The sequence below is a fragment of the Temnothorax curvispinosus genome, unplaced genomic scaffold (genome assembly GCF_003070985.1).
Source record: "Temnothorax curvispinosus isolate PA1 unplaced genomic scaffold, ASM307098v1 QBEX01012990.1, whole genome shotgun sequence".
In the NCBI taxonomy this organism is placed as follows: Eukaryota; Metazoa; Arthropoda; class Insecta; order Hymenoptera; family Formicidae; genus Temnothorax; species Temnothorax curvispinosus.
Genome location: NW_020222770.1, coordinates 61,658 through 89,400, shown reverse-complemented (window position 1 = coordinate 89,400; position 27,743 = coordinate 61,658). Strand labels below are relative to the sequence as shown.

The following is a 27,743-nucleotide window of genomic DNA, read 5'->3' as shown; positions in this document are numbered from 1 at the left end:
GTAACGCCCGCGTATTGACCGTACTCTATTTTTACAACGATAAAGCATTATTGCAATCGGGTTTACTGTATTTCGATAGCCTTAAAAATATTATGGCTCATAGAATACTCATCGTCGATAATGTAACGCTGATGCACTATTTATTATACAGTAACTTCACGCTGCTCTGCTCCCACAGAGTAGAGTGGAAATTTATTATGTTGTGGCAATAATCCTTTGAAAAGGTTTAGCAGAGACACAATGGATTTAGTAATAATATACATAAATACAATATAATTAACAATTTAGTGTAATAATAATGAAGTTTCACGGAGTATGTATTTTGAATAATTAATAATAGATATTTCAATCGAATTTCCCTAAATATAAATAATTTAAAAATGCAAAGATTTTTTTAGTTAGAACGATCCACCGATCTCTCAATTATTGTTCGGTAAAAATAACACATTGACTTTTCCTGTCACCAGATATAATTAATAACATAAATGATTGATTTCTAATAATTGCAAGGCTTTGTAAATGTTGCACGAATGCCTTTGCGAGTGTTCGCAATCACGTTTGGCCGGTCGACCCTAATTCGGAAGCGTACAGAAACCGTGGGCAGAAGCATGGAAAACGAGAGAAGTTTCGTCGACAACCCTCGGAGAATGTACCCTACAAAGCGGCAGACGTGGCGAGAGGCAAGGGCAATGGAGGGAGAACGGGAGTCGGCAGGCCGCTCCAGAGAGCAGGAAATTACGTCTCCGGACGTCCGTTCGTTCGGCTACAGAGCGCTACAGCATAGGTCTTGAGAGAAACCGACGGCTCTCCTTCGGAAGGCGAGTGCAAACGCGGGAAAAGGCCGACAGGGCACGAGCAGAGGTCAGGAAAGGGCAGCTGAGAAAGCCGTAAGAAAGGCTGCGGTCCGTCCATGACCGGGAGCAAGACTGAAGAATACTGGGGCATGAAGGAGAGCGAAATTGGTCGCAGTGAATACACCCGACATTCGTCTTTATCTATAAATGTACTTTAGGAATGCCACCGATGTAATGAACACGGACACGTATTCGCTGATGCTTTAAACTCGCATTCGGACCGAACAATCACGTATACGAGACGCTATACTTTTACAACGACTAACCCGTATCGCGCTTGTATCGAACGCGCGCGAATACTATGATAGTCATAGTCATAGTGTTTATCAGAGATCACTGTTTCTTCGCGAAGAGTAAACGATCCTTGATAGTACGGCACGCTTTAAGTACGTTCTGTCTATCTTGGCGCTAATACGTTTCTGTGATTGCGGTGCCTTACTTGAAGGTATTCCGCACCGCGAAACGTTCGCTCTTCGGTCTATATAATGACAGGCAAAGTAAACCTCATCGGTTTCGAGTACTCATTTACCGCAGACTATCCTAGTCTGAATTAGTTTCGAGTCACCCTCGAGCGTCTTTCCTACATAAGATAGTCGCTATATAATTACCTCAGCTATGACGTGACTGGCGGCGAGGTTGACATTTCTCGATGTAGATACTCCTCGGACGATTATCCTTATCGTTCGCTCAGAGAGATAGGAATAATTATAACGATATCGAGTTCTCACTAATGCCTCGTAACGCTTGTCTCGAATTATAATGTAGGTGGAATATACGCTGAATCATCGGGACATTCGATCAAAGCGATATCCGAATCTATCGCCTATTTAATCGGAAACCTTTCGCCTTTTGACCTTATTAAATCACTTTTGTCGCTGTTTTTCCAGTTGATAATAACGGAACAAAGTAAATATCCGCGTACCAATACACGTTAGTCTTATGTACATTGATATGACAATAGAAGTATGAAATATGAGTTGATTTATCGGAGAAATTTGTTCCACGATATTTTACTCTTCCTTATTGTCAATTAAAACATGACAATACGACTAAATAAAAATTTATCGCGCAATCAACTCTAAAAAAAGAACCTTTATATAAATGAAAATATAGTAAGATAAAATTACACATCAGTACAACTTTATGTTGTAATTAATAAAGATTACAGTTTTGTTTCTTGTATAAGCTTGTGTAAGCTGTTCTAATATATACATATAAATATATATTTTAAAATCTTTATTGTGGCAAGAATTACATTTACTCTAATTCCACGATATTTCATTTCACGGTACTATTAATGTACTTAAAATTAAGGAAATCTATGCAAATGATCTGCAAATTCCGATATCGTCTCTTTTTTGCTGCACGGTGAAAATTTTTCTGTTATTTCAGCGATAGCATCGTCGCAGAGCGAAAGCAACTGCGAATCACCGACATTTACATGATCCGACTGAAAGGTTAAAAATAAATGCCCCATAATCGTGACCATAGGACTACTATATGCATCTAATGCTTCGATTTTCTGAATTCAGAAGCAGATGCAAAATGTTGAAATAAACCTCTCGTACGAGAAAAACGAGAAGAAAGACAGACGAAACGAGATGAAGAAGAGAGATACAAAAAAGTATAAAAGAGTAAATTTGTTGAAAGTTTCCAAATTTGTTAATATCCGCATTCTCTCAAACGAAAACAAACATAATAAACGATAAAAAAAAATAAGATTGCCACAAGACAGAGCTACATATTTATTTTTTAAAAACTGTAAAAAACTCTAATTTCTAGTATTATTTTTCTCCTTTGTAAAAGATGACATTTCGGACGGATAAGCAAACCGAATCGTCGTTACGAAATAATGTTATTTCAGCCGAAGCAATGTAGTTTCAAACTAGATATCGCCCCCATTGGAATATCCGTTCGTATCATTCTCGTTACTCCGTCTTTGCGTCTCGAGAAGTAATAACTAGAAGTGGGCAAATCTCGAAAAGCTCCGAGAGTCCGCGTGGCTAAATTGAACGGGAGGACGGGAGGTGAGAATCGAGGTAAAATTGACTCGCTACCTCTCGAGAATGACCGGATCGATTAGACTTCGTCGAGACGACGACAGGAACGTCGACGACGACGACGACGACGACGACGACGACGACGACGACGACAGCTTCGGGAACATCTGTGGTTCGACGTTCTTTTATGATTCGTCGAACAAGAGAACAAAGAAAGCGGAAGAAAGAACGAGCCGATTGGACATGCCGTTGGAAAATCTCACTCGTAACTTCTTGCGGAAAAAAGCCCCGTACCAGAAAACCCGTTGTACACGACCGACGTTTAGCTTAAACGCTCGTATCTCGGATAAAGAGACTGGTATCTCTCTATCATATTGATTAAAATTCTTAGTCACAATCGTGCGCATAAGTAAAATATCAATTAACGCACAAACGTAATGGTAATCAAACGTGCGTCAGATTAACGCGATATTTCTCGGATTTTAGTGCGAATTCTCAAAATACATGGACACGGTGATCCATTAGTCCTACGAAGCGAGGCGCGCGTAATTGTTATCCGGCGCAAGCTGTTTATTGGTATCTCTCTTCGCCACAGCTCTCGCTACCTGACGGTTAAATTCTAGAACGACGGCGCATTCAGCGTCGTGGACAAAAGCATCACATCTGAAAACGTTGAAGCACTCACCTTGGGTTGCCACGAAGAGCAGCGTGGTGCAGAGCGTTGAAGCCATTGTTGTTGGTGAGGGTGATGTCTGCGGCGTGGTCCAACAACAGAGCCAACATGTCATCCCGTTTCTTAGAGATCGCGTCGTGAAGGGGTGTGTCGCCTTCAGAGTCCTGCAAGCAAGAAAATATTCTCTTCTGTTACGTATATTCTATTTTCCGATAATTAAAGTGCACGAAAATAAAAACCGATAAAATATCCCGAGATATGTTACACAACGTAGAATTTTAATCACTGTAACACGAGATTATAAGTATTATTGAACAAATTAAAAAGAAATATTGATTTTTATTTATTTCATTTAAAATATTTTGTTTTTCAAAATAGTTTAACCATATTTAAAATATTTTCCATTCGTGTTAAATGTCAATTATATAATGCACGTATGTCTAATTTTATACGTGCTTTTAATCTGATTCTATCGTTTCTCTCTGTTCCACCAGTATCGTTAATCTTTCCAGAATTGTAAGTCGTTTTTAACCCGAAAGAATTCAAAGACAGGATCACCGTAGATAACGAGTGGAACCGCACAATTCACCTGGATTCTACAGAACTGGATCAATGCTTCGGCCAGTTTTGGCTCCGGCGGTTACGATTCGAACGATACCTATGAGCTTCAGTTGGCGATAAAACGTACGGAAACAGGGGCCATCCATTAATGCCGAACAACGCGGTACGAACTCGTCGCTAGCAAACAAATGGATGAACGAACGAACGAACGAACGAACGAATGAACGAACAAGCGAGCATAGGGATAAACACTACAACGATGGGCCGGTGTAACGCGTGCAGTTTGCAGACAATGCAAGTATTTGCGTTTGAAAAACACGCGTGATAAGAATGATGGACTTTAGAATGGTTGCCACAAAAGCTTTTAACAAGCGCTTGAAAAAATAATTCTAGATATTCTTTTCGCTGTGACTGATAATTGTTTCATTTAGAATAACAAATAACGTTAAATATATTTACATTCAGCGTCGTTGAACTAATGAATCTACTAAATTCTCTTCAGAGAAAGATAATTTCGCATGCTCTATGCCGTCGACGCCCATCAACGACAATAATTCACTCGATGAAAAGGCGATATCGATGAGGTACCGCTTTTACGATAAATCGAAAACGACGGAGCGTAAAATAGCATCTGCGACAAGCTCATGACGACGCTCGCATTCCGGCGCAAAAACTAGGAAGAGCGAAAAGCTAGAGCGCACTTTCGCGGCATCAGCCGCTGCCGGCTGCGTAAATAATAGGGCATCAGGCACAGATACTTTATGGGATCAGTTGGAAAAATCCTTTGTATAACTCCAATAACCGTGGAGGATAAATCTGCCGGCGCTGTCGAGAACCGCCGGCGCTATCTCGCGCTATAAATGCTGGCCATGTGTCACGCCACTAGGTGAGGGTAAAGGGGAGAAAGAGAGAGATAACGAGAGAGAGAGAGAGAGGGAGAGAGGTAGCAAAGGTGGACGAGAGAGAAGGCCAGGGCTGAAAATGGAGGCAAAGCGAAGAGGAAAGCGAGAGGTCGAGGGAAAATGCCGTCGAGGCGAATGGAACTAGTTGGGGGCAAAGATCGTGCGACAGTCGCGGGACCCTGTCTTATTTACCTGATCTCAGAATCTCGTACATTATTTTCGGCTATTATCCTCACTAAGAAAGAGCAATCAAGAGAAATCGCGAGATATAATTGCATTAATTATTGTATGAATACGCAATTAAGCGAGCAATTTTACGAGCAATTTTACAGTATCTAAAAAAATTACAATTTATAGAAACATTTATGGACTTGATCACATTACAGATAACGTTCCAGTAATCAATCCGTCAATAAATAATGACTGCTACCTTTCGAAAACTGTGATGACTATCGGCAGCATCCTTGATTTCTGAGGATTACATCGACTTTGACCGCAAACAAAGATTTGTACGAGAGAGAGAGAGAGACGAGAAAATAGTGGGTCCCTGAATGCGGACTTTCAATTTGCGACGCTGACGCGCGCTTTTCCACCGATGTGGTCCTTCTCCCATTCAACGCCCCCGCAGTTCCTTCTGGGAAAGAGTTTGCATTATAACCCCTCTACTCCGTCCGTCTCTCTAGCAATTCTCCTTCTTTATATCTCACCGCCGCCCACTCGTTTAAGTCCAACAAATGACATTCGATTCATACCACACGCGCCACAGATAGCGTTCAAATAACTTGCGAAAACTTTAATTTCAACATTTCTCTTCTTCCTTCACGCCGCGACCGTCGCGATTCACCGCCGCCGGCCATCCCAGGCGTCACGATTCGTTCCGAGACGCTCGATCATTCCTAACGCCGACAAATTGCTAGAGACTTGTCAAATGTAAGAAGTACAAATGGTCCGTACGCGAATTCTACTGCGCGTAACTTTGTCACATATCGTTGTAGTTTGCTAGATAACACGGTTGAAAATAAAAATAAAAAAATATTTACGCGACGCGAAGTAATGCTACTCGCTACTTAATAAATTGAGAACGATGAAGATACAGGCACATTCGGAAAACCAAATAAACGTTTGCGGATATCCGACCCGCGAAAGAGCATGTTCCTCAAATTTACTCAGGCTAAAACGGATACCTGGGCGTCGGCGCTCGTTGCTATCGGTGACGCTATATGTACAGATCAGGTAAACGAGCCGGCGAAATGAGTAAAGACAACAGCAACAACGCAGGCGAGCAGCCTGGAAGTGTGGATGACAATCAGCGTCGGTGTCGAAGCCAGGACGGAGGAGAAGTGGAAAGGGAGATAAATCGACGACGGGGACGGGAAGCCGAAGCGAGTTGATTGCACCGCAAATATTGACATCGCTAATTCTTCCCCCCCGCCCCCCGCCGTTTGGCTCGTCGAAGACGACGAGCTAACTAATGAGAGCTCTAAGACATCAGCAAAACGTAAAGCGAACTCGGATTTCAATGCGGTCATCACTCGAAATCGGAGGAGCAATCATTCAACGTGACTGACGATTGCAACGTAGCGAAGAAGCTGCTGTTTCCATTGTTATAGAGAGTTAACGGTATTCCAAATACTAGGTATCGCTTTCTCTAATAAATGTATATACTACATTGAATTAAATTGTTGTATGACTACTTGTTAGATTTATAGACAGCATATATTACTATTGCATTCCATGTATGTTTATATTCCCATTGATGAAACATTTTTCAAATATATTGCACATAATTCAGTATTGCGACGATGATTACACGAAGCTTGTTCCGTACTATCGATTCTCAGATAAAAGCAATCCATTCGAACAAATGTCAAACCGAATTTTAGTGTTTGACTATCCGCTCGAGCGAGCTTTTAGACCGCATCCTCGTCAAATCTAATGTAACTAGAAATGATCGCAAAGGCGAATCCCGCAGTAAGCTTAACTCCTTTTTCACAACGACGATCGATTTCGCTAAAACCGAAGGATGAGAAAGGACGAAGGGAGGATAAGAGTACTGAGATGGAGAAAGAGAGAGAAGAGCGTCCCTTTCACCTCCGTTGTTACCTCAGCCCCTGATTTCTTCGATTTGGGGGAAGAGGGGTAAGGTAAGGCTCGAGTCGCGACAGGAGTCTGGGAAGATAATGCAGACCGTGAGAAAACGGGATGGAGCACCCTCAAAGTCCGTGCCCGCGCTTGATTGCAACCAACCTTTCCCACCCAGTATTTCCACTTTTGAGAAGGAGGCCCGGGGATTCCTTTGGCCGATGCACCAACGAGACGAAATCGGGTAAAGGCGCTTCGCAAAGACAAGAACTGGTATGCGGGTCGTGTACGGACCCGAACGCCTACGGAAGAAGAGGAGGAGACAGGAGAAGAGAGAAGAAGAAGGCTGGTGGATTTCCGAGTAGACTGTGGAAATGCAGAGGCTGCAAGATTCTTCGGCTGGCTGGATAAAAGTGGCAAGTGCTAAAAACAAGAGTTGGCTAACTCGTTACACTGATCGTGCCCGGACTTGTTATTCGACTCTTAAATGCGCACGGAGGCGTTTATGACGCCTTGTCCGTCAGTAAGCGGAGCACGCTAAATAAAGCTAGACATCTGTCAAAATATTCACGATATCTGCGCTTACGCAAGTTCCTCGTGTATTTCCCTTATCTCCGCCAAGTCAGAACGTCGCGATTGTGCTAATTGCCCCATCAAGCGAATCTAGGTTAAATTACTAAAATACAATGCAGTTAGAAATTCGAGATTTAATCACGAGAATAAAACAGCATGTCATATGTAAGATTTTAGTTAACACTTAATTTCTATAATATATAAGCTATAATAATAGCTAAGAAACCATAAATTATACCAAAAAAATTAATTTATTTATATCTCATCCGTAACTTTAAATCTTCATTACATTTACATTCGCCATACGCTTCAAAATCGCACAGCTATAGCGATACATTATGTAACGAGCGAATGACATAGATGAGCTCAAATAGAAGCACTTATTAAAACGGCAATCATTGCGCGGTTCGCTAATTTTTGATCAATGATTTGTAATCACCGCGGTTGGAGATAATGTCGAATCGTAGCCGTGTTACCGTGCGTGTCGACGGATTGTAATCATCATACAGAAACGTTGATTTGGCGACGAGTGTATGTGCATACACGTACGCGCTGTCACGTATGGCTGACTGGTGCGCGCCTCTAACGACCCGGATCTACTTGGCAGCGTGAGGGTGAAGGCAACCCCCGGACGCGCGGCACTCGTACACAGCTGCACGGTTGCATAATATTACGTTTATATCTGACATTCATCATTAGCAGCGGTAATTTATGTTGAGCGCGAATGGTCCCGCGCGCGAACGGGCTAATTAATATAAATTGCCGGCGCGAGGATTACGCAGAGCGGCGATGCCGTGATGCTGCGATTCATTGTGTACTGCGCGAATCGGCCGGGAGCCGATTAAGCTGATAGATCGTCGCGAATAAAAAATTTCGAAATGCCGAGCCGGATAACAAGGGAAAACGAAACGCAAGGTGAGACGCGTCATATTGAAATTGTTTCTTCGACTGATCTTTTCCGAATCCGGGGAGGCAATACGTGCGATATAGTATACTGACCATGTGCGCTAATTTAAAATTATATTGGGGATCGATGACCCAGTTCTTTCGGAGTCGAGTCGCGCGACGCTTAATCCCGGACACGGCGCCGCCAAATACAATTCTCCCGAATCGAAACATCCTGATGAGATCGTTTTTTCTGAGCACGTCGTGCGCGAGTTCGCCGCTCTGCACTTTATGACAGAGAGAGTCCGTAACTCGTCGTGCTTGCTGAATCGCCGCGCGGTACGATACACCGGTATACAGCGATATAAGAAAAAAAAGGAAAAACGAAGGAAAATTGGACTCAAGAGAAAATATCATACAAGCGAAAATATTGTGAAATCGGTTCAAAATAAAAAGGCAGAGAATAAACCAAGATGAAAAAACATTTTTATATCGTCAAAAAGATATCATTTTCAAATGAATGCGCCATTTCCTGCGGTTTACAATCATGCATGCGCTAGAGAAGTATATATAGACATTTCTCTACTTCGAGATCACTCAAATTTTTAGCGAGCGCGAGTTGATCGACGGTACGCAAAAATATTTATTTATTATGAACCTGGATGCACTATTATTTTACACCGAGAAAAAACGGCAAAGCGAAAACTGTTTTCCTGTTCAAGAAATACGCTAATGTAAAAATACTCAAGAGAATCAGAAAATTATACCCTGTATAATTTTCTCTCGATGCCAACAAACTTTTCCCGATCTTTGTTACGTAGTCTTCCGCACACGGGGCAAAATTTCATTTAGCAAGGCGAGTCAAGAAAGGGTAGTGGAGATGCTAGCCGGGCGGAATAGTGGTGGTCACAACAATAACTTCGGAAAACCCTGTATCCGCACCCCGTCCAAACCGTGACCACTCCTTGCTTATTGCTTTTAGTATTAACGCGCCCCTCGCTCCGCCGAGCTCCTCGCCGCGGGCTCGCTCTTTGTAGCGACAAAAGGGTCCCGACTATATTTCGTGGTCACGAAAACCATCGTCTCCTCTCTTTCTCTTTGACCAGTCTTCTTTTCCGTACTCATAAAACGAGAGTCATAGAGAGACGGACGACGCGTAACTTTATCGGAGACCGTTGCGCCGATGTATGTCACGCGTTTCCGCGCCAGTGATCGGACAAATATGATCCCCCTTTAGCATTGCACGCGCAAAAACAAAGATTAATTAACGAATAAGTAAAAAGTAGATTTAAAAAGTAAATTTAAAATCGTGGTCGTTGTCAGAGACGCAACATGTTTATATGAATGTTTAACAAGTACTAACACTTTAATTTGCAAAAAGAATTTGGTAAAGCAAGAATTTTTGTAAGATATCGAGATATCTTATAAATAGATGAATACAAAATGTAAAACAAGACTTTATCCCTTTGCAATAATACGTACATCACATTTATAAAACGCGTGGCGGTATAAAAATGTTTTCTCGCGACACCTATTTTCTTTCCGACAGCGCGTTCCTTCAAACATTCGTATTGATGTCATGCTCGAGTGATGGCATCATCCATCAAAGTATTGGTTTAGTCATGCTCTTGTCTCTCTGCGATACTACTCTGCGGCACCGCCGCGTTCTCTCTAGCGCATCAGAAGCAAACTTGTCATTGTGTCAACGTCGATCTGGCTATCAAAATATCATCGAGTATCGGCGCGTCGCCCAAAGCAGCAAGAACTGTCATCCATCAGAGAAAGCTTGCAACGTCCAGATGTCATCTCGCTTCGCTCTCTACTACGTTTAATTGCGCAATGATCGATACGCGACGCTTACGCATTGCGCGTTATATTGCATGTGGTTAATGTATTTTTTCTCTCGTCTATATAATCCGGATTAATATGATGCTGTGTATAAATCGCATTTGTCATACATATATTGTAGGAAACGCGCAAACAAATGTCGGAGCAATTATTTTAAATGATTATTTTAAACGAGAGAAGGAGGTTGGGATTGTCTATAAGTCGAAGAACATTTGACGATCACTCGATTCTAAGTCGAGGTAACCCTCGCTAAGAAAGACGGCGATACCGCTGATAGTGCAACCGACGCTAGCAACCGGAAGTCTGTCGAATATTCTCTGCGAAAGGGTCCCGCGAACGTCACCGGCAGTCCACCTCCGGTTGATTCGCGACGGCGCTGCCGGTAGTTTACGGTTTCCCGGGCGGGCCATAACTTCGGACCAGACAATTCATAAAGCGGGCGCGGCAAAAGGAAGAAAGTGGAAAAGCGAGTGGAAAGACATCTTCGGTCGGAGTAGGTTGCTGGTTGGGTAGAGTCGTCGTTGTCGTCGTCGCCGTCGCCACCGCCACCGCCACCGCCACCGCCACCGTTGCCGCCGTCGCCGTCGCCGTCACCACCAAAGTGCTCTCTAAATTATTCTCTCGAGCGTCAAGAGTGGAGGGGTCTTGGAAAACGGTGACCGACCTGGACCGGAGAAATAGAAGTGGTCCGTTTGTGGCGCAGGAGAGTAAAGGACGACAGGAGAGATAGAGTGAAAAGAAAAGATCAACGGCACAACGGACACGGGAGTTTCATTGCCTCTGGTTGTTTACTTCGCTCTTTCTAAGATGATATTTACTTGTTTTAGTTAATTTGAAATTGATGTCAATATCCGAGAAATTAAACAAAAAATGACATACACATTAGAGTAAGCGAGTAAGCTAAACAAACATTTGTATTTGAGATAAATACAAATCTATATATTATGATCAACTTATTTCTGAATCAGTTATTATATTCTATATATATTATAATCTATAATACTTTCGCAACAAAGCACTAATGTATCGCTACGTAACAGTATAAAGAAGATTTTATGTCAGAACTTCGAAAACACAAACATGAACCTTTCCATTCGAATTTTTGGGAGAGCGCTGAATCGTGAATATTTCGCCACATTAAACTTCTGAAAAATGTTACGGCGAACTATCGTAAATAATCCGCTGAAACCAGAAACCCCGGTTTACACGTTGCCCGTGCAGTTGCCGCGTATTCGAGATCTATTTCCCTGCCGCTAACTCGCATTCGTACCGTTTCTTGGTAACCGTCCAAACCATTGCAATTTACTTTTCGTCGGAATAATGGGGAATGTACCATCTAGCTGAAAGAGACGCGAATCCTGACAATTATACGATTAGACCCACCCCCTATTCAAATATTTTACTTTCGTCGCGCTAATAAAGTACGCTGACGCAATTTCGACTCGCGACATAAATTTTAGCTCTGCTATAAATGTCGAAACTTATAGTTTACCGCACCGCGTGCGGTACTAGAGCTCTAACTCAGCGTCAATTTTCACGAATACGTACATAAATTCCGGCGAATTCGCGTAAATCTCTAATTCTGGTCATACATCGGGGATCGAACAATACACGCGAGACCCCGATGCTCACGCGAGAAGGATTTTCGAGCGCCGAGAAGGCGCCGCGTTATTCTCCAAGCTGGCTAAGAAGCGAGGCTTACCGGCTCGTTTCTACCTTGAGTCTATCCGACATCGGCTAGACGAGGACATTCTCACCACGCGACGCGAACGAAGGAAAAGGAAGTCTCGGCGCGGACGAAAAGCTCGCGAAGCGACTGGTAGGATGAGCACGAGATTAAAGTATTTGCGACTGCAAGAACAACGTGACCCAACTGTTAACCGTCGACCACGCCTGTTGTGCTCTATATCTTCCCGCAATGCTTCTATCGTCGATATATAACCATGACATAAATATAAGTGTCTAGTTTGTTTCGATAGCGGAGTACGGACTACGGAATAATCGATGAAACATCGCCGTTAAGTCTTTATTCTCGCTGTCGAGACCCGATCGTTGTTTGTCGTAAATTTTAATTACATTAGCCCCTAAGAAAATACTACCGATCGTTGCTTCTTTTTCGAAAATTGCATTGCTCTCGCGACAGAAACTTCTCATCAGCCGAAAGTGGGCGAGCTGAAGTAACACCTTGACAACTAAGTTTATATGTTTGCAAACTCCGCCGTTCAAAGTAGAATGAGCTTCCTCGCAATCTACAGTTTCGGCAGCTAATTCCAAAATTACTTTAGAAAGTCGAGAGAATCGGGATAAGAAACGCGGGTTGGTGTTTACGAGAATAGACCGCTAGTTCGGTCTAATGGCAAGAACCAACAGAGTATCGCGCGACTCCGGAGACATGGTACTATAACAACGAAAACCAGGTCGCGCGATACGGTTCTTACGTAAGGAAACAAACTCGTCTCAGTGCTGAAGGGATAGATCGCTCCTGGTACTTCTCATCTATACGCTTCTCATCTACGAGCCACAGGGCTACAGATGCCTTTGCGATGTTCGGATTACACAAATAATCACTGGCGAATAATGGCTCGCGGAAAATTTCAAGCGGATACACATAATTCGGACAAGCGGGTAAGTGATAGCTCATAGACACGTAACGCAGCCGCGTTTCATCCTTCTAATTATGGAGTTTACGCCACACCACGAAGCGCAACGTGCCCGCGCCCGCCCTTAACCGGCGATGCACGTTAATCCCGTTACTTCCGCGGTCTTAGCTTCGTAATCCACGGCTCCTGATTTATGCGGCAGATACTGCAGAGATAACTCGACGGGCAAGAGGGCGACGCGGCGGGTCACACAGCCAGAATTACTCCCGGAGTAACCTATCGTATCTTGGAGAACGCTGAAAACGTTTGCGTCACGTACGAACAAAGCTTAAGTCTGGATGCAATTGACCTCGTTTCCAGAACTGTAAAAAAGTACCTTAACCCTAATGCTTTTTATATTACGAATTCTAGCACCGTAATATCTCAAAGGTTATAACCCTGTAAATATGTGAATATTGTTACCGATATCGACCCACAAAAGTGATAAAATTCTATACCTTCTTGGCTTCCATAACACGATAGCAGTGTTTAATCGCGTAATTGGAAAATCTGAAAAAATCTTTGCAAAAGAGAAGATAAATTCACGTAAGAACACAACGTACTGAATGGCGGCCAGTTAAACACTAATGGCCTCGAAAATCAGCCACGCTCTATTTCTAAGTTCTCGGCGATTATAGACAGTCTCATTCCGACTAACGACCCATAAAATCTAATCCTCTCTGATGGGACAGTCCGAAAGGGGTCGAGAGTTCATTTCAAACTCACCCCCAGGTGCAGCGATCTCCCGACCGATCGGTCGGTGACGAAGAGACGAGCGAGCGGACGGACGGGCGAATGTAGCGATTAGACATTCTTGCTGGTGAGGATAAAATAAAATTGGAAAAAGGTGGCGAGAGAGGTATGAGGAGAGTGTGTGCCGTACCGATTGAGACCATGGGGCCAGAAGCGTGGCCTGCCCTGGCTGTGTTTGCTATGTTTATGGCGGCAGTTACTGCCCGTAAAGTAGCACCTAACTGGACCCACTCGCACACAATTCCACCTCCTTATACGCACACGTAACTTCTACACGAGCTGCGCGCGCGTCGTCTTTTCTCATCCCCCCGCATAAAGGTTCTCTAGTTTCGATCACCCTCTCGCCGCGTAGCAGTTCTCTGCGTCGAGCTTTTATGCGTCGCCACATCCGACCAATACTTGACGATCTACGAGGCAAAAAAAAACCGATATCGTCACCGATATCGATTCGTCGTACAACAGCTGACCAAATTATTTACCTCATTACGTACAAATTGTAATTTATGTGTCCAAATATTGCGGAAATCGGAATCGGAGTTCCGGCGCGGCAGCTATCCGGCAGCTCCGGCTGACGGAAATATTGTAGCGTATATAGCAATATTTGTATTCGGGAGACAAAAAGAACATTTCTGGAACACAACACCATTCTACGGTAATCACAATTAATTGAAATTTAAAATTGGTTACTTATAACGCGCGTAGCGCATGTTCGGAATAACATAATTTCGAGCGAGACAAATCCTCGCATGCACGGTACAATAATTCATATCCGCAATTGATCCATTAATAATAAATGATATTGAATAACGCACAGTGCAATTACATTTGCACAGTGATCAATATTCCAAACGTATCTAAATTTATTGCAATTCAACGGTCTGTGTTCATCTATCTCGGCCATTTAATACCACGTTTCCGATTAAGTTGATTTGTTATCACGGAATTAGATTTCGAACGAATATAACGTTATAGCGGCGCGCAAACACGCGTGAATCTCTACTGAAAAGTCGAATTATATCTGGCAAAATGCCGAGCCGGCTAGGTCGGTAGGATGGGCGATGCTCTGGACGGTTGGACAGCGCGGTGACAAATTATAATATATATAAAACAATAGAGGACATCGTAACAATCGACCCCGCGTCCCCGCCTACGTGCTGCGTGAACATTATGCAACGTCCACTAGGTAATAAAATAATATACGCTCGCGCATAGCCCCCGCTCATAAAGGTTACCCATGAATATTTTATACTGCTTAATTCCACGGGTGTTATAATCGCCGCGGGATGTAGATGCCCAACCGACCATTGCTCAAAAGTAATCTGCCGGATTCACGCAAACCGCTTACCGACAAATTTTCACAGCTGGAAAGATGTTTACGATCTAATTAACAATTAATTATCTGCTTCCTGACCAAATGCAAAACTAAACTATCATTCCTTTCTCGTTGTTAACACTGGGATTCATATAAGGTTAAAAATGAGTACAATAATGCAACAACTAATTAATTCCACGTGAACATTTCATAAATCGTCACATTTCGCGAGCGAGTCCATTTGGGAAATCATACTTGGGCCGAGTGTCCCTTCGCGGATGCCAATAACCAAAATAATACGCAATACATCAGAGCCCGCACCAGAGATGTTCCACGGTGACATGTTTATGGCTGTCAATGCAGCGTTCCGTTCCCGTGAGCCGCGAAGCGAGGGTCACGTCGGCAGTGTCTGATTTACAGTCCCGGTACATGACACTGCCTCAACTATTGCCTCAAAAACCGCGGATCTGTCGTCGGCGCGTGAGCGTGTCGCGTTATGCAAATTACTAAACTCGTATAAGCATACGTGACAGTCTTTAGTGTCGCTAAAGAATTCAGAGCTCAACGGTAACCGCAAGCGTGCTGCGTAAAGAAATTCCATGTTTCAACCGTGTCGATTTTACTTTCGGTGCTTCTCGCATGCCTGGACCGTTGACACCTGTCAAATACTTGTCGCATGAACGGAGGCACGTACGTGGCGGGTCGTCGAAATGCTCAACGATAATAATGGCGAGAGTCTTGGCGAGGTCCTTTGGTCGCTCTTCTCGAGGACACATCGGTGCCTTCCTACCACTTGACAAACGCATGTATGCGGCGCGTACTGTGCGCGAAATGGAACAGTCCCAGTGTTACCGTCGTGCCTATATTAAACCGGTACGTGAGCTGTATATGTTCCGACGACGGTACTCGGGGCGTTTGAGTGTCACGGGACGAATATCAGGATAGCCGACATATCCGGCAGCCAGAGAGATCTACCGAAAAGGGACGAAGTGAGGGTGAAGGGTCCAAGAGGACGGCGACGAAGAAGGGCGATCGCGAATGTACGGAATTACAAGACACGCGAGACCATCGTCATCCCCGGATTCATCTCGCCCCGTACTCGGCAGCAATAACACGGCCAACCTAAAGGCACGTGTGGGATTTATCATCCTTGCAGTCTCTCTGACTTATATGCATCGTGAGAATATCTCATCGTTCTACAACCGTAACTGAAACTGACAATGTATCATATAAGGATAGAAGACGAGAAATATTCTACGTTTCGTTGATCCTGAATAACTAGGAAAATTTGTTCTTTGTTCTCTGCAGCGAGTCTCTAAAAATATATTATTTTATGAAAAAAAAAAAAAAACGAAAAAGCACCATTAAAGCTGAGAATTTAACATATTTATTGTAGAATTTAATCTATTGTTACAGTCGAGATAAAAATAAGCCGATAAAGAATTTGAATTTAAAATATTTATCAATTTGCATGACAGAATTGGAACCGCCAAATATAACCAACTATATCCCCTGACAAATCTATCGTAAAAAAAATATGCCGAAGAACATTCACGATACGTTCCGTCGTTCGGCTTGTATAAGTTCCATTTCCCTCGGTATTTCCTACGTGCAACGAATAAATCATCCTCCGGAGAGTCTTCCATCTGCATGAAATAGTGCTCTCCCGCGAAAAATGCCTTGTTGGCTTTCTCCGTAAAGTCGACGGCCATTCCTTCGATCAAAGTAACGTCTTTACGTGATCGAAGGCACATTCGTCGTCCCTCCATATTTCTAAAAGCTAAGCTCATTCAAGCGCGAATGATATAAAATGAAAAACTAAAATGAATCGTATATGCCGCCATCGCGAATATATATATTAATTGCAAGTAATAATTCTAAGAAATTCTGTGTCGTAATGATACCGTTTATATGCTTGTAATGTTAATCACTTCGATTATCTATCCAGTTTGCGGTCATGAAGAAGATCGTAAAGACAATCCATAGAAATTGGAGTTTCCAAAAGATAACCTGGCGCATTAAATTTCAGGTAAGTCGTTTTGGCGAGCGCACCTAGTTGCATACGTAATTCTAGTTGCACCCACCTCCTACGCTTTAACGTAACTGCTTTCTGCGCGGAACATGATAGCAGCATGTGCGCCCGAACTTCGTAACCCTACTCCATATCATGCGGTTCGACGGATTTCAAAAAAGCGTTACGCTGGATGTTGCGCTTTGAAAGATACTTCTCTAAACGTATGCAGAGTTATTAAAACGCATACATTGAAATAAACTTTCGTCTCCGAGACGTCATATAAAATCATTAGAATGTTCAAAGGATAATGTATGGTTTCATCTCGAGATATAATGTAGATGTATCATATTGGTTCACGAACTGGAATTATCGTTCTTTATCGCCACGAAAGCGCATCTGTGCCAAGAATATTTCGCAAAATAAAAACAGCCGCATTTCCCCGATTTTAGACACCGTAAAGTTGTCCCGGCCGTGCGTTATGCCGGCCAAATGGTCTCGGACGGTCTAGGAACGGCGAGGCCGTTACCATTTGCATGGAATTCTGAAGCGACCCGGGCAAGTCGTTTCCATGCAAGTCGGTAAGTAACACCGTACGACATCGAGAGGATCCCTGTCGAAAGACTCAGGTTAAAACGGGAAGAGAGAGAGGGAGGGGGAGGAAGGGGGAGGGAGAGAGAGAAAGAGAGAGAGAAAGAGAGAGAGAGAGAGAGAGAGAGAGAGAGAGAGAGAGAGAGAGAGAGAGAGAGAGAGAGAGAGAGAGAGAGAGAGAGAGAGAGAGAGAGAGAGAGAGAGAGAGAACATTCAGTAGGGAGGGGTAGAAAACCTATCGTGGAAGGTGGATCGAGTTATTCGATGGTTCCGCGCGGAAATGATTCGCCGCATTATCGTCCCATTTGCGTAATCTAGTGTGAACGTTTAAATCCACTCACCACCTCACCGTCGTCTCCGCCGCCGCCAACGACGAGGCGTCAGGCTGTAACGAGCGCTAGTTCGACGAATATCTCGAAGCTTCCGTGCTTTATAGCACAGAAGATTTCTACCGATCTTCTATCACGTCGGCAGTTTCGGCGCGTAAGATTCGATGACGGTACGCCTATATATGCAACGCGATAAAGGTCTCGACATCAAGAAATCTATCGTTGCCGTGAGTATAAGATAAACTAAAAAATATAAATTTTCAACTATCTTCTTATAAAGTCAATAATATTGTGGAAAGAATTTGTAACGGCTTGATGGTTGTGTTTCTGCAAATCGATATTCCCGCGTGTTCTCACCCGTGTATATAACTGTGGAAATAATTAGTCACACCTTTGACCATTCTGAAATCAGTTCAACTTCGTCACACCTTGTGGTTATATACAGTCGGAGCATAGCCACCGTTTCGTTCGCACGACAGAATCCGCTTGACCTAACCGACATATTACAGGCGCCCTGGACGTGGGGCGTGGACGCTACCAGCATGCAACGTTTATTCCTCGCATGTAGGACTTATATACATCTCTCCAGTTGGCTTCTCCAACCCCTGTATTTCCATCCACCCACCCTCCCTCGACCAGTAGCAAGTCTGTGGTTATAACGAGCAAGACGCGCCGCAGCTACCAACTAGACGAGTCTATAGCTGCTAGTACCGACTGCCACTAGCTGCCGAGAGCTACCTACGACTATGGTTTAGTAGTGCAGGCACGCTCTCCGCACCGGTGTTCAACCTACATTAATCTCCCGCTGCGCCATCGAGAAAATAATAGAAAGTGAATCGCGACCGCCAACCGACCGCGTATCGCGAAAACTGCGGTTTGCCTAACTATTCTACCGGCTCGATTATTGGAATTATTAAAACACCAGGAAAAGAGTTTCCCTGTGGTCAGGTCTAGATTGACCGATGCTTTTTCATCGCTTTATTTATACTATTCGTATGCAATTCGTATTCATCTTGCAAAATAGATTACAAAATTCAAATTGTGACAAAAAACGATATTATAGCAACCAATTAAAAATAATGTTTAAGATCTTTCATCCAAATATGCACATATGTTCGGCGTGAATCATCTATATCATGTTTTTTTACTCGTAATGAAATGTTTAGAAAGGTCGCTCGTTACTGCCAGTACGACTGTTGAGCCACCGCGCGTCAGCTTCAAAGGCGAGCAAGAGATCGACCTCTCTTGTCGATAAACGCCCCGATGAGCACAACGCCTATAATGTTTTCGTGTCAAAAATCGAGCCGGGTAAAGCGTGCAACCAGAGAGGAGGCGTTGGACCGTGAATTGTTATACGGGCGTGCGATTTGTATGGTTTACACGGTGACACCGCTTGTCCACCCGAGCGTTACTATCGCTCTCGAATCAGGGGAGATACTCTAATCCGTCGATAAAGGCCGAATTGATTTTACGAGCTGAAACGACGATGTAGATCGTGCGAATTGCTCGCATAACACGCAGGGGTATTATGGCCGACGCACGCGGTGATGTCCATTTTAACAACGAAAATATTCGACAGGCTCTCAAAAAAAAAAAAAAAAATAGGTCAGTTGATGTGATGATGGAAATTTCTCCAATTCTGCGGATTTTCGTCGTGCCTCGTGAATCACAAATATTTTGCCGAAATGGATTGTACAATTATTAACAATTTAATTCCACAAATTTCTAATTAATCCTTTTTTTCCTATGCCAATTTATTATTATAAACCAGCAGCAAATTCCATTTCTCTGTGAAGAATAACAAATTTATCTGTATAATATACATATTTTCAAATAAAATATACTATAATTTTTTAGATTTTCGCTTATTTTTCGATTTCATCCATTGTCTCCTAAGCTTTGATTGCATTTTATATTTCCCATATATACACTGAGAAAAAAATCCAAAAAAATATTTATTAGGAGCCTCCTAATAACATATTTATTTACTTTTTACACATATTTATTTAAAATTAGATATTTTTATTTCAATTAAATAAAAATATCTAATTGTAAATAAATATGTGTAAAAAGTAAGTAAATAATGCTATTAGAAGCCACCTAATAAATATTTTTTTGGATTAAAATATTTTTTTCTCAGTGTATAAATGTAAGAAAAAATATTTATCGAATACCAAAGATATTCCTTAAATAGCCCCTAACAATCTAGTTTCACTTACGGTTCTTACTGAAGATAAATTCGTGTCCATAAAATCTAATCAATATTTTACGTTTGTAATTTGTCTACATTCTTCGACATCGACGTTACCCGACACTCTCTTTCTTCGTAGATATGGCCGACGAAAAGCGAGTAAAAGGCAAGTCGTGCACCTTAAGTAAATAATGAGACCCTTTCCGCGAAAACTCGCGATACAGACGAGGATCCATGCCGTAGTTGTCTTTCCGCGCGCTGAACATTTTATGGAGTAGCGAACATTACGATGCATAAAGTGTAACAAATCAGAATATAAGTTACGTAGCCACTTCTGCCTCCGTAACGTCACTCCGCAAGCGCGATGGATGTTTCTCCACTTCTGTCTCGTCCTATTCCGCATCTTCCGCTTTCCGGATTCTCTCCTATTTTCTTCCGTCTACTCTCAGATACTCTCTACATCGAGAAGGCGTGGACGAAGACGTTCTGATCTTCGTTTCGCAACGCTATGTCACTTGTTTTTTAATCTCTTTAATCCTATAGATCACGCCTATTCGATTGGTCATCGATACGTTAAAAATTCGACATAAGAGATTCGCTTGGTGGCGTTTAGCAACGCGGTCATTCCTCCATGATTAGGCATAAGCTCGGTCAAATATTGGAAATCGCTGTAATAGGAAGTGAGGTCGAGAAACGAGAAGACGCGAACACGTTCTATGCGCTCTTTCCATTTCTTTAGCCGCACGTGCCCGGCATCGCGAACATTCAATGCATAAGAAGCACGATCGAATATAAATCATGCCTTTGTATTTTTGCCCGGCAATCCCGCGGAGACAGTTGAATAATTTCTGAAACGCCTCTGTACGTGCTCGGACGCCGTAATTTATGGTGCGCGAGAGTAACGCTCGGTTGGATCGCCCTAGTACACAATGCGTCCCGCTCTACTGAGGAGGCATGATCGTTACCATTTTATGCGTCTACATGGGAGACGCTTAATTCAGAAAAAAAAGAAAAGGTAAAAATCATTATTGTAATGTCTCCCTAATAAATTTAAAAAATCTCTTTTTAATTCAGAAAAAAGAAGAAAAGGTATGAAATCATTATTGTAGTGTCTCCCTAATAAATTTAAAAAATCTCTTTTTTCATCATATCAAAAAACCCTAATGAATTTAAAAAATATCTCTTTTCCTCGTCATATCAAAAAATCATATAACTGCATACTACGGTGGTTAGATTGTTACACAGCAACGTGATATTCGACATCTCGACTTCTCGCTACTTCGAAGAATAACAGGTAACCTTTACCACGCAAACAATGACATGTAACTAAAGCATCGCAGAAATTGATGCGAAGAATGTAAATGGTGAGGCGTGAGCGCCTATTATGGCCTAGGAAACGTTTCGTTGGAAGTATACTGTATTATTCGCTCCTGAATACTGGTTCGACAAAACGAGGCGGGGTTCCGGTCATTGGCGGTCCTATTACACAACTGTATCAGGTTGCCAGATATTACTGCCTCCACGGCCAGGTCATAAAAATTGATAAACCCGTCCCCTGCGGGAGTAGTCCGGGATAACTCGAGACAATCAACGGGCTTATTGGGCTAACGCTTTTGCTCGAGTTAACTGGTGTAATTGCCCGGGGGTTACTCTCGTTTCGTTAACCCCACATGGTACGCTCACTGCGATCGCACCTCGCCCATCGATCATCCCCTATTTCTTTTATCCTCTTTCCTGCGCGTGTACGACGATACGGTTGCATTTAACCGCGTGTCGCGCGTCAATATCTTGTCTATGACATTAACTTACACATACAACGTATATATCGCCGATCAAATTGACATCGATGCCCAAATTATCACAGTATACACATTATCGTAATCTTGCAGGAAAAAAAAAGAAAAAAAAAATCTCGAGTTACATATACGGAATTCTAGATCAATTCTAAAAACAATGTAGATACATTTTTCTTGGTTTAACGTAATACTTAAAAAAAATTAAATATACTTTTACCTTCATTAAACAAGGGCAAGTTTCCATGCTCAAATAATGTTTTTTATTTGATTTTTTTCTAAAATCTAACAAGATTAAACGTTATTGCTTCAAAATTGCAACATTTTCTTTATCTCTCGCGCGAATCATAATTAGCAGCGAGTTATATAGAAAACAAAGAAATGTACGTTTTTCGGCTCGCTTATTTTCAATTAGAGAGCCGGGAACTGCGTGACATTTCGAGCAGCAAGAAAAGTACCGACAACAGCAGAAAATGGTCGTTTCCTACCGTCTCCTACCTTGCGAGACTCGCCGTTAATTTTAAACGTCGTAAATCACCCAGAATACCCTTCGCGCACGTCAGCTTCACTCAGCAGCCTCTGTCTAGAGGTGCTTTATGGATTCATCTCGAGCGAAGCTAACAGGTTGATAAAAAGAACGAAGAAACGATGGGATACCGACGCGTAAATAACGTTACATCATCAGGACCTCCTATTTCCGTGACGATCGTTCTCGCTATCTAAATTAATGACTGCCGTCATTATTATGATAAAATCAAACTTTACATATTGAGAGAAACTTCAGTAAAACTAACTCATTAGGTTAAATTAATAAAATTTCTCACAAAATGACAAAAATTATGACAAAAATTGATAAATAATTTAAAAAATTAAAAGAACAAAAATATTTATGTTAATTTTATTGTAAATTTCATGTTCAAATAAGTCAAGTCAGTAAGTAATTAATTTCTAGTAATTGTGCACACATTAAATAATTATGTTATAAAATTATAAATAAAAATATATTAATTGTATTACATCGTTATGCAATTAATTAAAATTGAAAAGTACGGAAAAGAATAAGAGAAGGTTAAACTCGGACAATTACAGTATAACCGCGATTGTCGAAGTCTCTGATTAGATAAGGACTAACGCTAATGCCAGCAGAATCCGGCAGCTTTGGCTGGGTGGTGGTCAACAGCAGACCAAAGGGAAGAGTAAACGAGCAAAAGGGTAAAAGGGACCGGTGATGCAATGAGCCGGTAAACTGATGCGGCTCCAACGACGCCCAAATTGATTTACTTGACAAAGATTGAGTTACCGAATTAGAACCGGACAGTAAAACGGCCCCGTTCGACCGTTATTCAAACCTAGCACCCTAATGATGCGACAGGATCGCTTTGTTTATGCTTGAGAACCTGCTCTGTCAGGATTATCCTCGTCTCGTCCAGTCGAGCTTTCGAAAAGTGATCGCTGAATTACCTTATTAAAGAAAAATAATGGACTGAATCGTTCTGAGAGAGAGAGAGAGAGAGAGAGAGAGCTGAAAATGGACTCGTTCAATCTTTCGAAAAACAGCACACAAATTCTAAAAATAGACGCAAGCCGTATTCACGATCTAACATTGTGCCAAAAAGGTACGTAGTCCACGTTGACTCGAGCGAAAAATATGAAAATGGGAGTGACATGGTTTTCGGGAATATAAAAGTTTCAACAGAGCTCTATTGCGTGAAACATTTATCCGTCAGCAGGTGCATTGTCACGTCGGGAAAGTTGGAGCACGACGAAAAGTCAAGGCAAAAAAAAAAAGAAGAGGTAAGGCAAAGAGCAAACGGAAATTATATCGAGCCAAGAGTACGGCAAGGCAAGATATTTTTGCGTTCTATGTACTAATTTCGGAGAGTGCATATTGCCCATTACGGAACAATGCAAACTGGAGAGTAAAATTACTATAAATATTATAACGCGAAAAGTATGCAACGCGTTCATGCCAAGATGTCTAGCTTAGAACGCGTTTGCTCCCATATGCTCTCGCGTTCTCTCTCATTTCCCTTCATCCTGGTGTTACTGCTTATATCCACTATTACATACGTGTGCCAACCGAAAAACAAAGCTCTTACTCTTCTCTACGAAGCAATAACTACATATCTTTTTGCTTTGCGTAACTAAAAGAGCGAGCATCTGCTTTCGCATAAGAAAGCGAGGATGCTTTTCTAACAATTACAATTGGACAGAAGCGAAGAGAAGAGGTCACGGAAAACGGGCAAGTTCTTCGATGAAAAAACTGACAAATCTAAAAATTACGATGCATTAAGACCGAGTGACTTCTCTCAGTATGTCAGTATTGTAAGACGACGGTTATTGGAATTCCCATTTCCCCACGAAACTGCCAAATCGGATCGCCGAGTGATTCCGGCAGGACTGCAGTCTGTTCGCTGCATCTCTATGACGGTCTATCCTCGTCCCACTATCTCTCGATAAGGACGAAGAACCAATCTCCGGCATATCGGACGTAAAAGCGTCCATAAACCAGCGATAAAGCGACAATGTCGGTAACTTTTTGGAAACCAGATGACAAAACGAAACTATCGAATGCCAACGGAATGGTATCGCTTTGTGCACTACTCGCAATCACGTACGTCCGAGCTGCGATATCAAGTCGCAATCGGCTATTTGTAATGTACTTTACGACGTTTAGTCTCAATCTTTTTTATCTTTATAGAGGACAATTACAGATTGGTATACCAACATTCATTTATTAAAAAAAAGGTATTTCCATAAATTTATGTGTATAACAATAAAAACTCTGCAATTTTCTTGATGAAATTTTCAGATAAAAGAGTTTTAATATTTGTTAACCATAAGCGCAGGCAGTGGGAAGATTAAATTTCCGGTAGAGTAAATAGCCGGTATTTTATATCCACTTTTCCTCATATATGTCGAGTAGAAAACATTACCAGTCGCGAAACTCCAGTGTTGGAACGTAATAACTTAATGACGACAAATACGGTAAAATTTAACATTTGCTCGGCATGATGCGTCACGTAAACATAAAGAGCCCGCGGAGAATTATCGAAAGCACCGTTTTGCGTTTCGTTATATGAACATTGCATTTTTATTCTGCAAAACAACAATAATTTGATATATTGCATGTAATAGAAACTTGCCAAACAAAGTTAGAACTGAAAAAAATACGAACTTGTATTATTTGTCGCGCTAAGTTAGAAACGTTAGAATAACAAAAAAAGAATATTAATTTTTTTATATTGTAGTTAAAAAACGATAAACTTCATAGATTCATCTTTAAATGAAAAAATAAACTTCATTTACAGAATAATATAATTATCTTTGATTATCTATAATTTCCATACTGTTGGTATCTCAACATTTTTATTAAAAAACAACTCACTCTGTGTTAACTAAATACATACAATAATTAAATACAATCCCATCTCAAAATAAACGAGGGAGAAAAATACGAGAACAGATTATTTTAATTTTATAAAGAGAAGATCAAGATTAATTCTTTTGATGCATATCTGTGTCACCCTAATTGGGGACAGGATTATCATGTTTCCCAAAATATCTCGGACCTCAATGATAGATCAAATGAGACGAGCCGGTGCGACGAGGCGAAATGAAATAAAAAGAGATGAAATAGAGGTTTCATTATTTTCGCCGGATACATTTCTAGCGACTTAGGAAATGTCAGGTGACGTGACAAACGATCGGGCCATTTTCTTGAGAATTAAATACGCCCGGCGCACTCGCCGACCGCTGTCGCAGACGAGCCAGCGTACCAGTGGCGAAACGAGCGGAAAAAGAATAAAAAAGAAGCGATTCTTTCTCTCTCCCTTTCTTGTCTAAGATACTTCTGCAGTTTATTAAGATACAATAATCTCGATAACGATATTGCACCGGTAGTGCGACGCCTAAGGGAATAATCACCTCCACAAAATTGCAAAATTTTCGATGGTATTTATTTCCGACCGTGATGATTGAATTACATAATGCAATGTACATGATTTTTTATCATTTTAATAGTTCGCGTTCATGTAAATCGATACGCAAGACGAATCGAAATTTAAAGTGCACCGCCGTTTTACTATATTAATAAATATTAATAAAATTTAATCACAATTATAGCCGTTGAACTACTGTTTTTTGATAATCGAAAGAGAGGATAATCAAGTGTAATTAAAAAATTCGAAATTGGATAAAATCTGACTTTTAATCCCTTCATTATAAATTTAGAAAAAGCTACTTTTATACTGTTCCATATAGAGTTCCATATAGAGTTAAACATAAAACGCATTATTCTGTTATGGTAACAAAAATTAAAAGATAAGTGAAGCATCCGTATCAATTCTACATAACCGCAATTCGCTCATGCTGCTACGCATTATTAATGTAATCCGATAATCCTATGTGCAGCAAAGCAATAGTAAACCATGCCTTGTATCCAAGGGAGAATGGGTTACGCCATTACAGAAGCTCGAAGCTATAACATTACAAGGCTAAATTCTAGCGATTCGTAACGCTACACTATGGTGACAACTGCTTTCAACGTGCAATTAGCGAAATTATATTTGGATAGTATTGTACTGCTAATCTTATTCCAATTAGGATCTATCTAGAAGCAAGTTAATCTCATCAAGTGTTAATTCAAATATTGTTAGTATTTCCTTCTCTGCGTCTTTGCATCAACTTTTAAGATCTGGAATATGTCTAAAAAGATTTTTAGACATATTCTGTATTAAGAAAAATCAGATATTTATTTTCAAACTTATGAGATTTTAAACATAGATTATTGACAGAAGTATTATTTGATCTTCGATGTTCTATTATTCTGCAAGAAGCGTAACTTTACGTGGAAAAAATTCACGTCTAAAAAATTCTTACAGCATCTTTTCACAATTATATTCCGTTAATGATGTTCTAAAATAACTTCATACAAATTACACCGCTCAACTATCTTTCATAAGAAATAAAAATTGGAGTTTCTAAAGATATCAAATAATCAAATAAATATTACAGCAAAACCTCGGTGGTCTGTTTTAGCGAGAAACAATCGGAATGCGAAGGTAATCCGAGGAACCCGAAGGATACATGCGTGGTACCGACGGATCTACTGATTCGTCGCAACAAGGTGCAAAGTGCAAGGAGATGTAGAGACGGGAGTAGGTGGAAGAAGATAACGGTGGCTCTGCTTGATGGAACGACGGACGTAACGGATAGTGACGCAGGTATACCAGCAGTCCACGGGGTGACGGGCCAGTTTATTGCACAGGATTAAACCTCCACGTGACTGGGGCCTTCGAGACCAGTCTTTCTCTCTCTCTCTCTTTCTCTTCTTTGGATTTTTTTTATATTACATTTCACGAGAGATCTTTCCTCTATTTTACACATGTGTATTTTTTGCCCTATCGCAAAGTTATTCTTCAATCTCTCTTTCGCTTCTAAATTTGATCTCAAAAATATCACTAAAATCATGCTTTTTAAAGATTTTTACTTTGATAAACATCAAGATATAAATTCGTAACCAGCTGATACTACGTTTTGTACGAATAAAAGAAAAATTTTCATTTACTTTAAAATAAAATCGAAATCAACGAAAAGTCGATTGTATTTTAAATTATAAATTAAAATATGAATATTTTCTCGTAATTATCATTTCAGTAAAATCAACTAATTTCAATATATACTGGAATAAAATCTTACAATGACGAGATATGAAGAATTGTAATTCCATCTTTAATTCGCTTGA

General features: G+C 41.4%; 1 protein-coding gene across 1 annotated transcript in view; it reads right to left on the bottom strand.

Annotated features, from left to right (window-relative positions):
• The window catches only part of LOC112463025 (E3 ubiquitin-protein ligase MIB1), a 353,496-nt gene that overhangs the window by 304,780 nt on the left and 20,973 nt on the right, over window positions 1-27,743 (bottom strand). Inside the window, exon 9 of the mRNA XM_025029182.1 lies at window positions 3,540-3,691. Coding sequence (XP_024884950.1) covers window positions 3,540-3,691 — 152 coding nt within the window. The remainder of the gene's footprint in view (window positions 1-3,539; window positions 3,692-27,743) is intronic.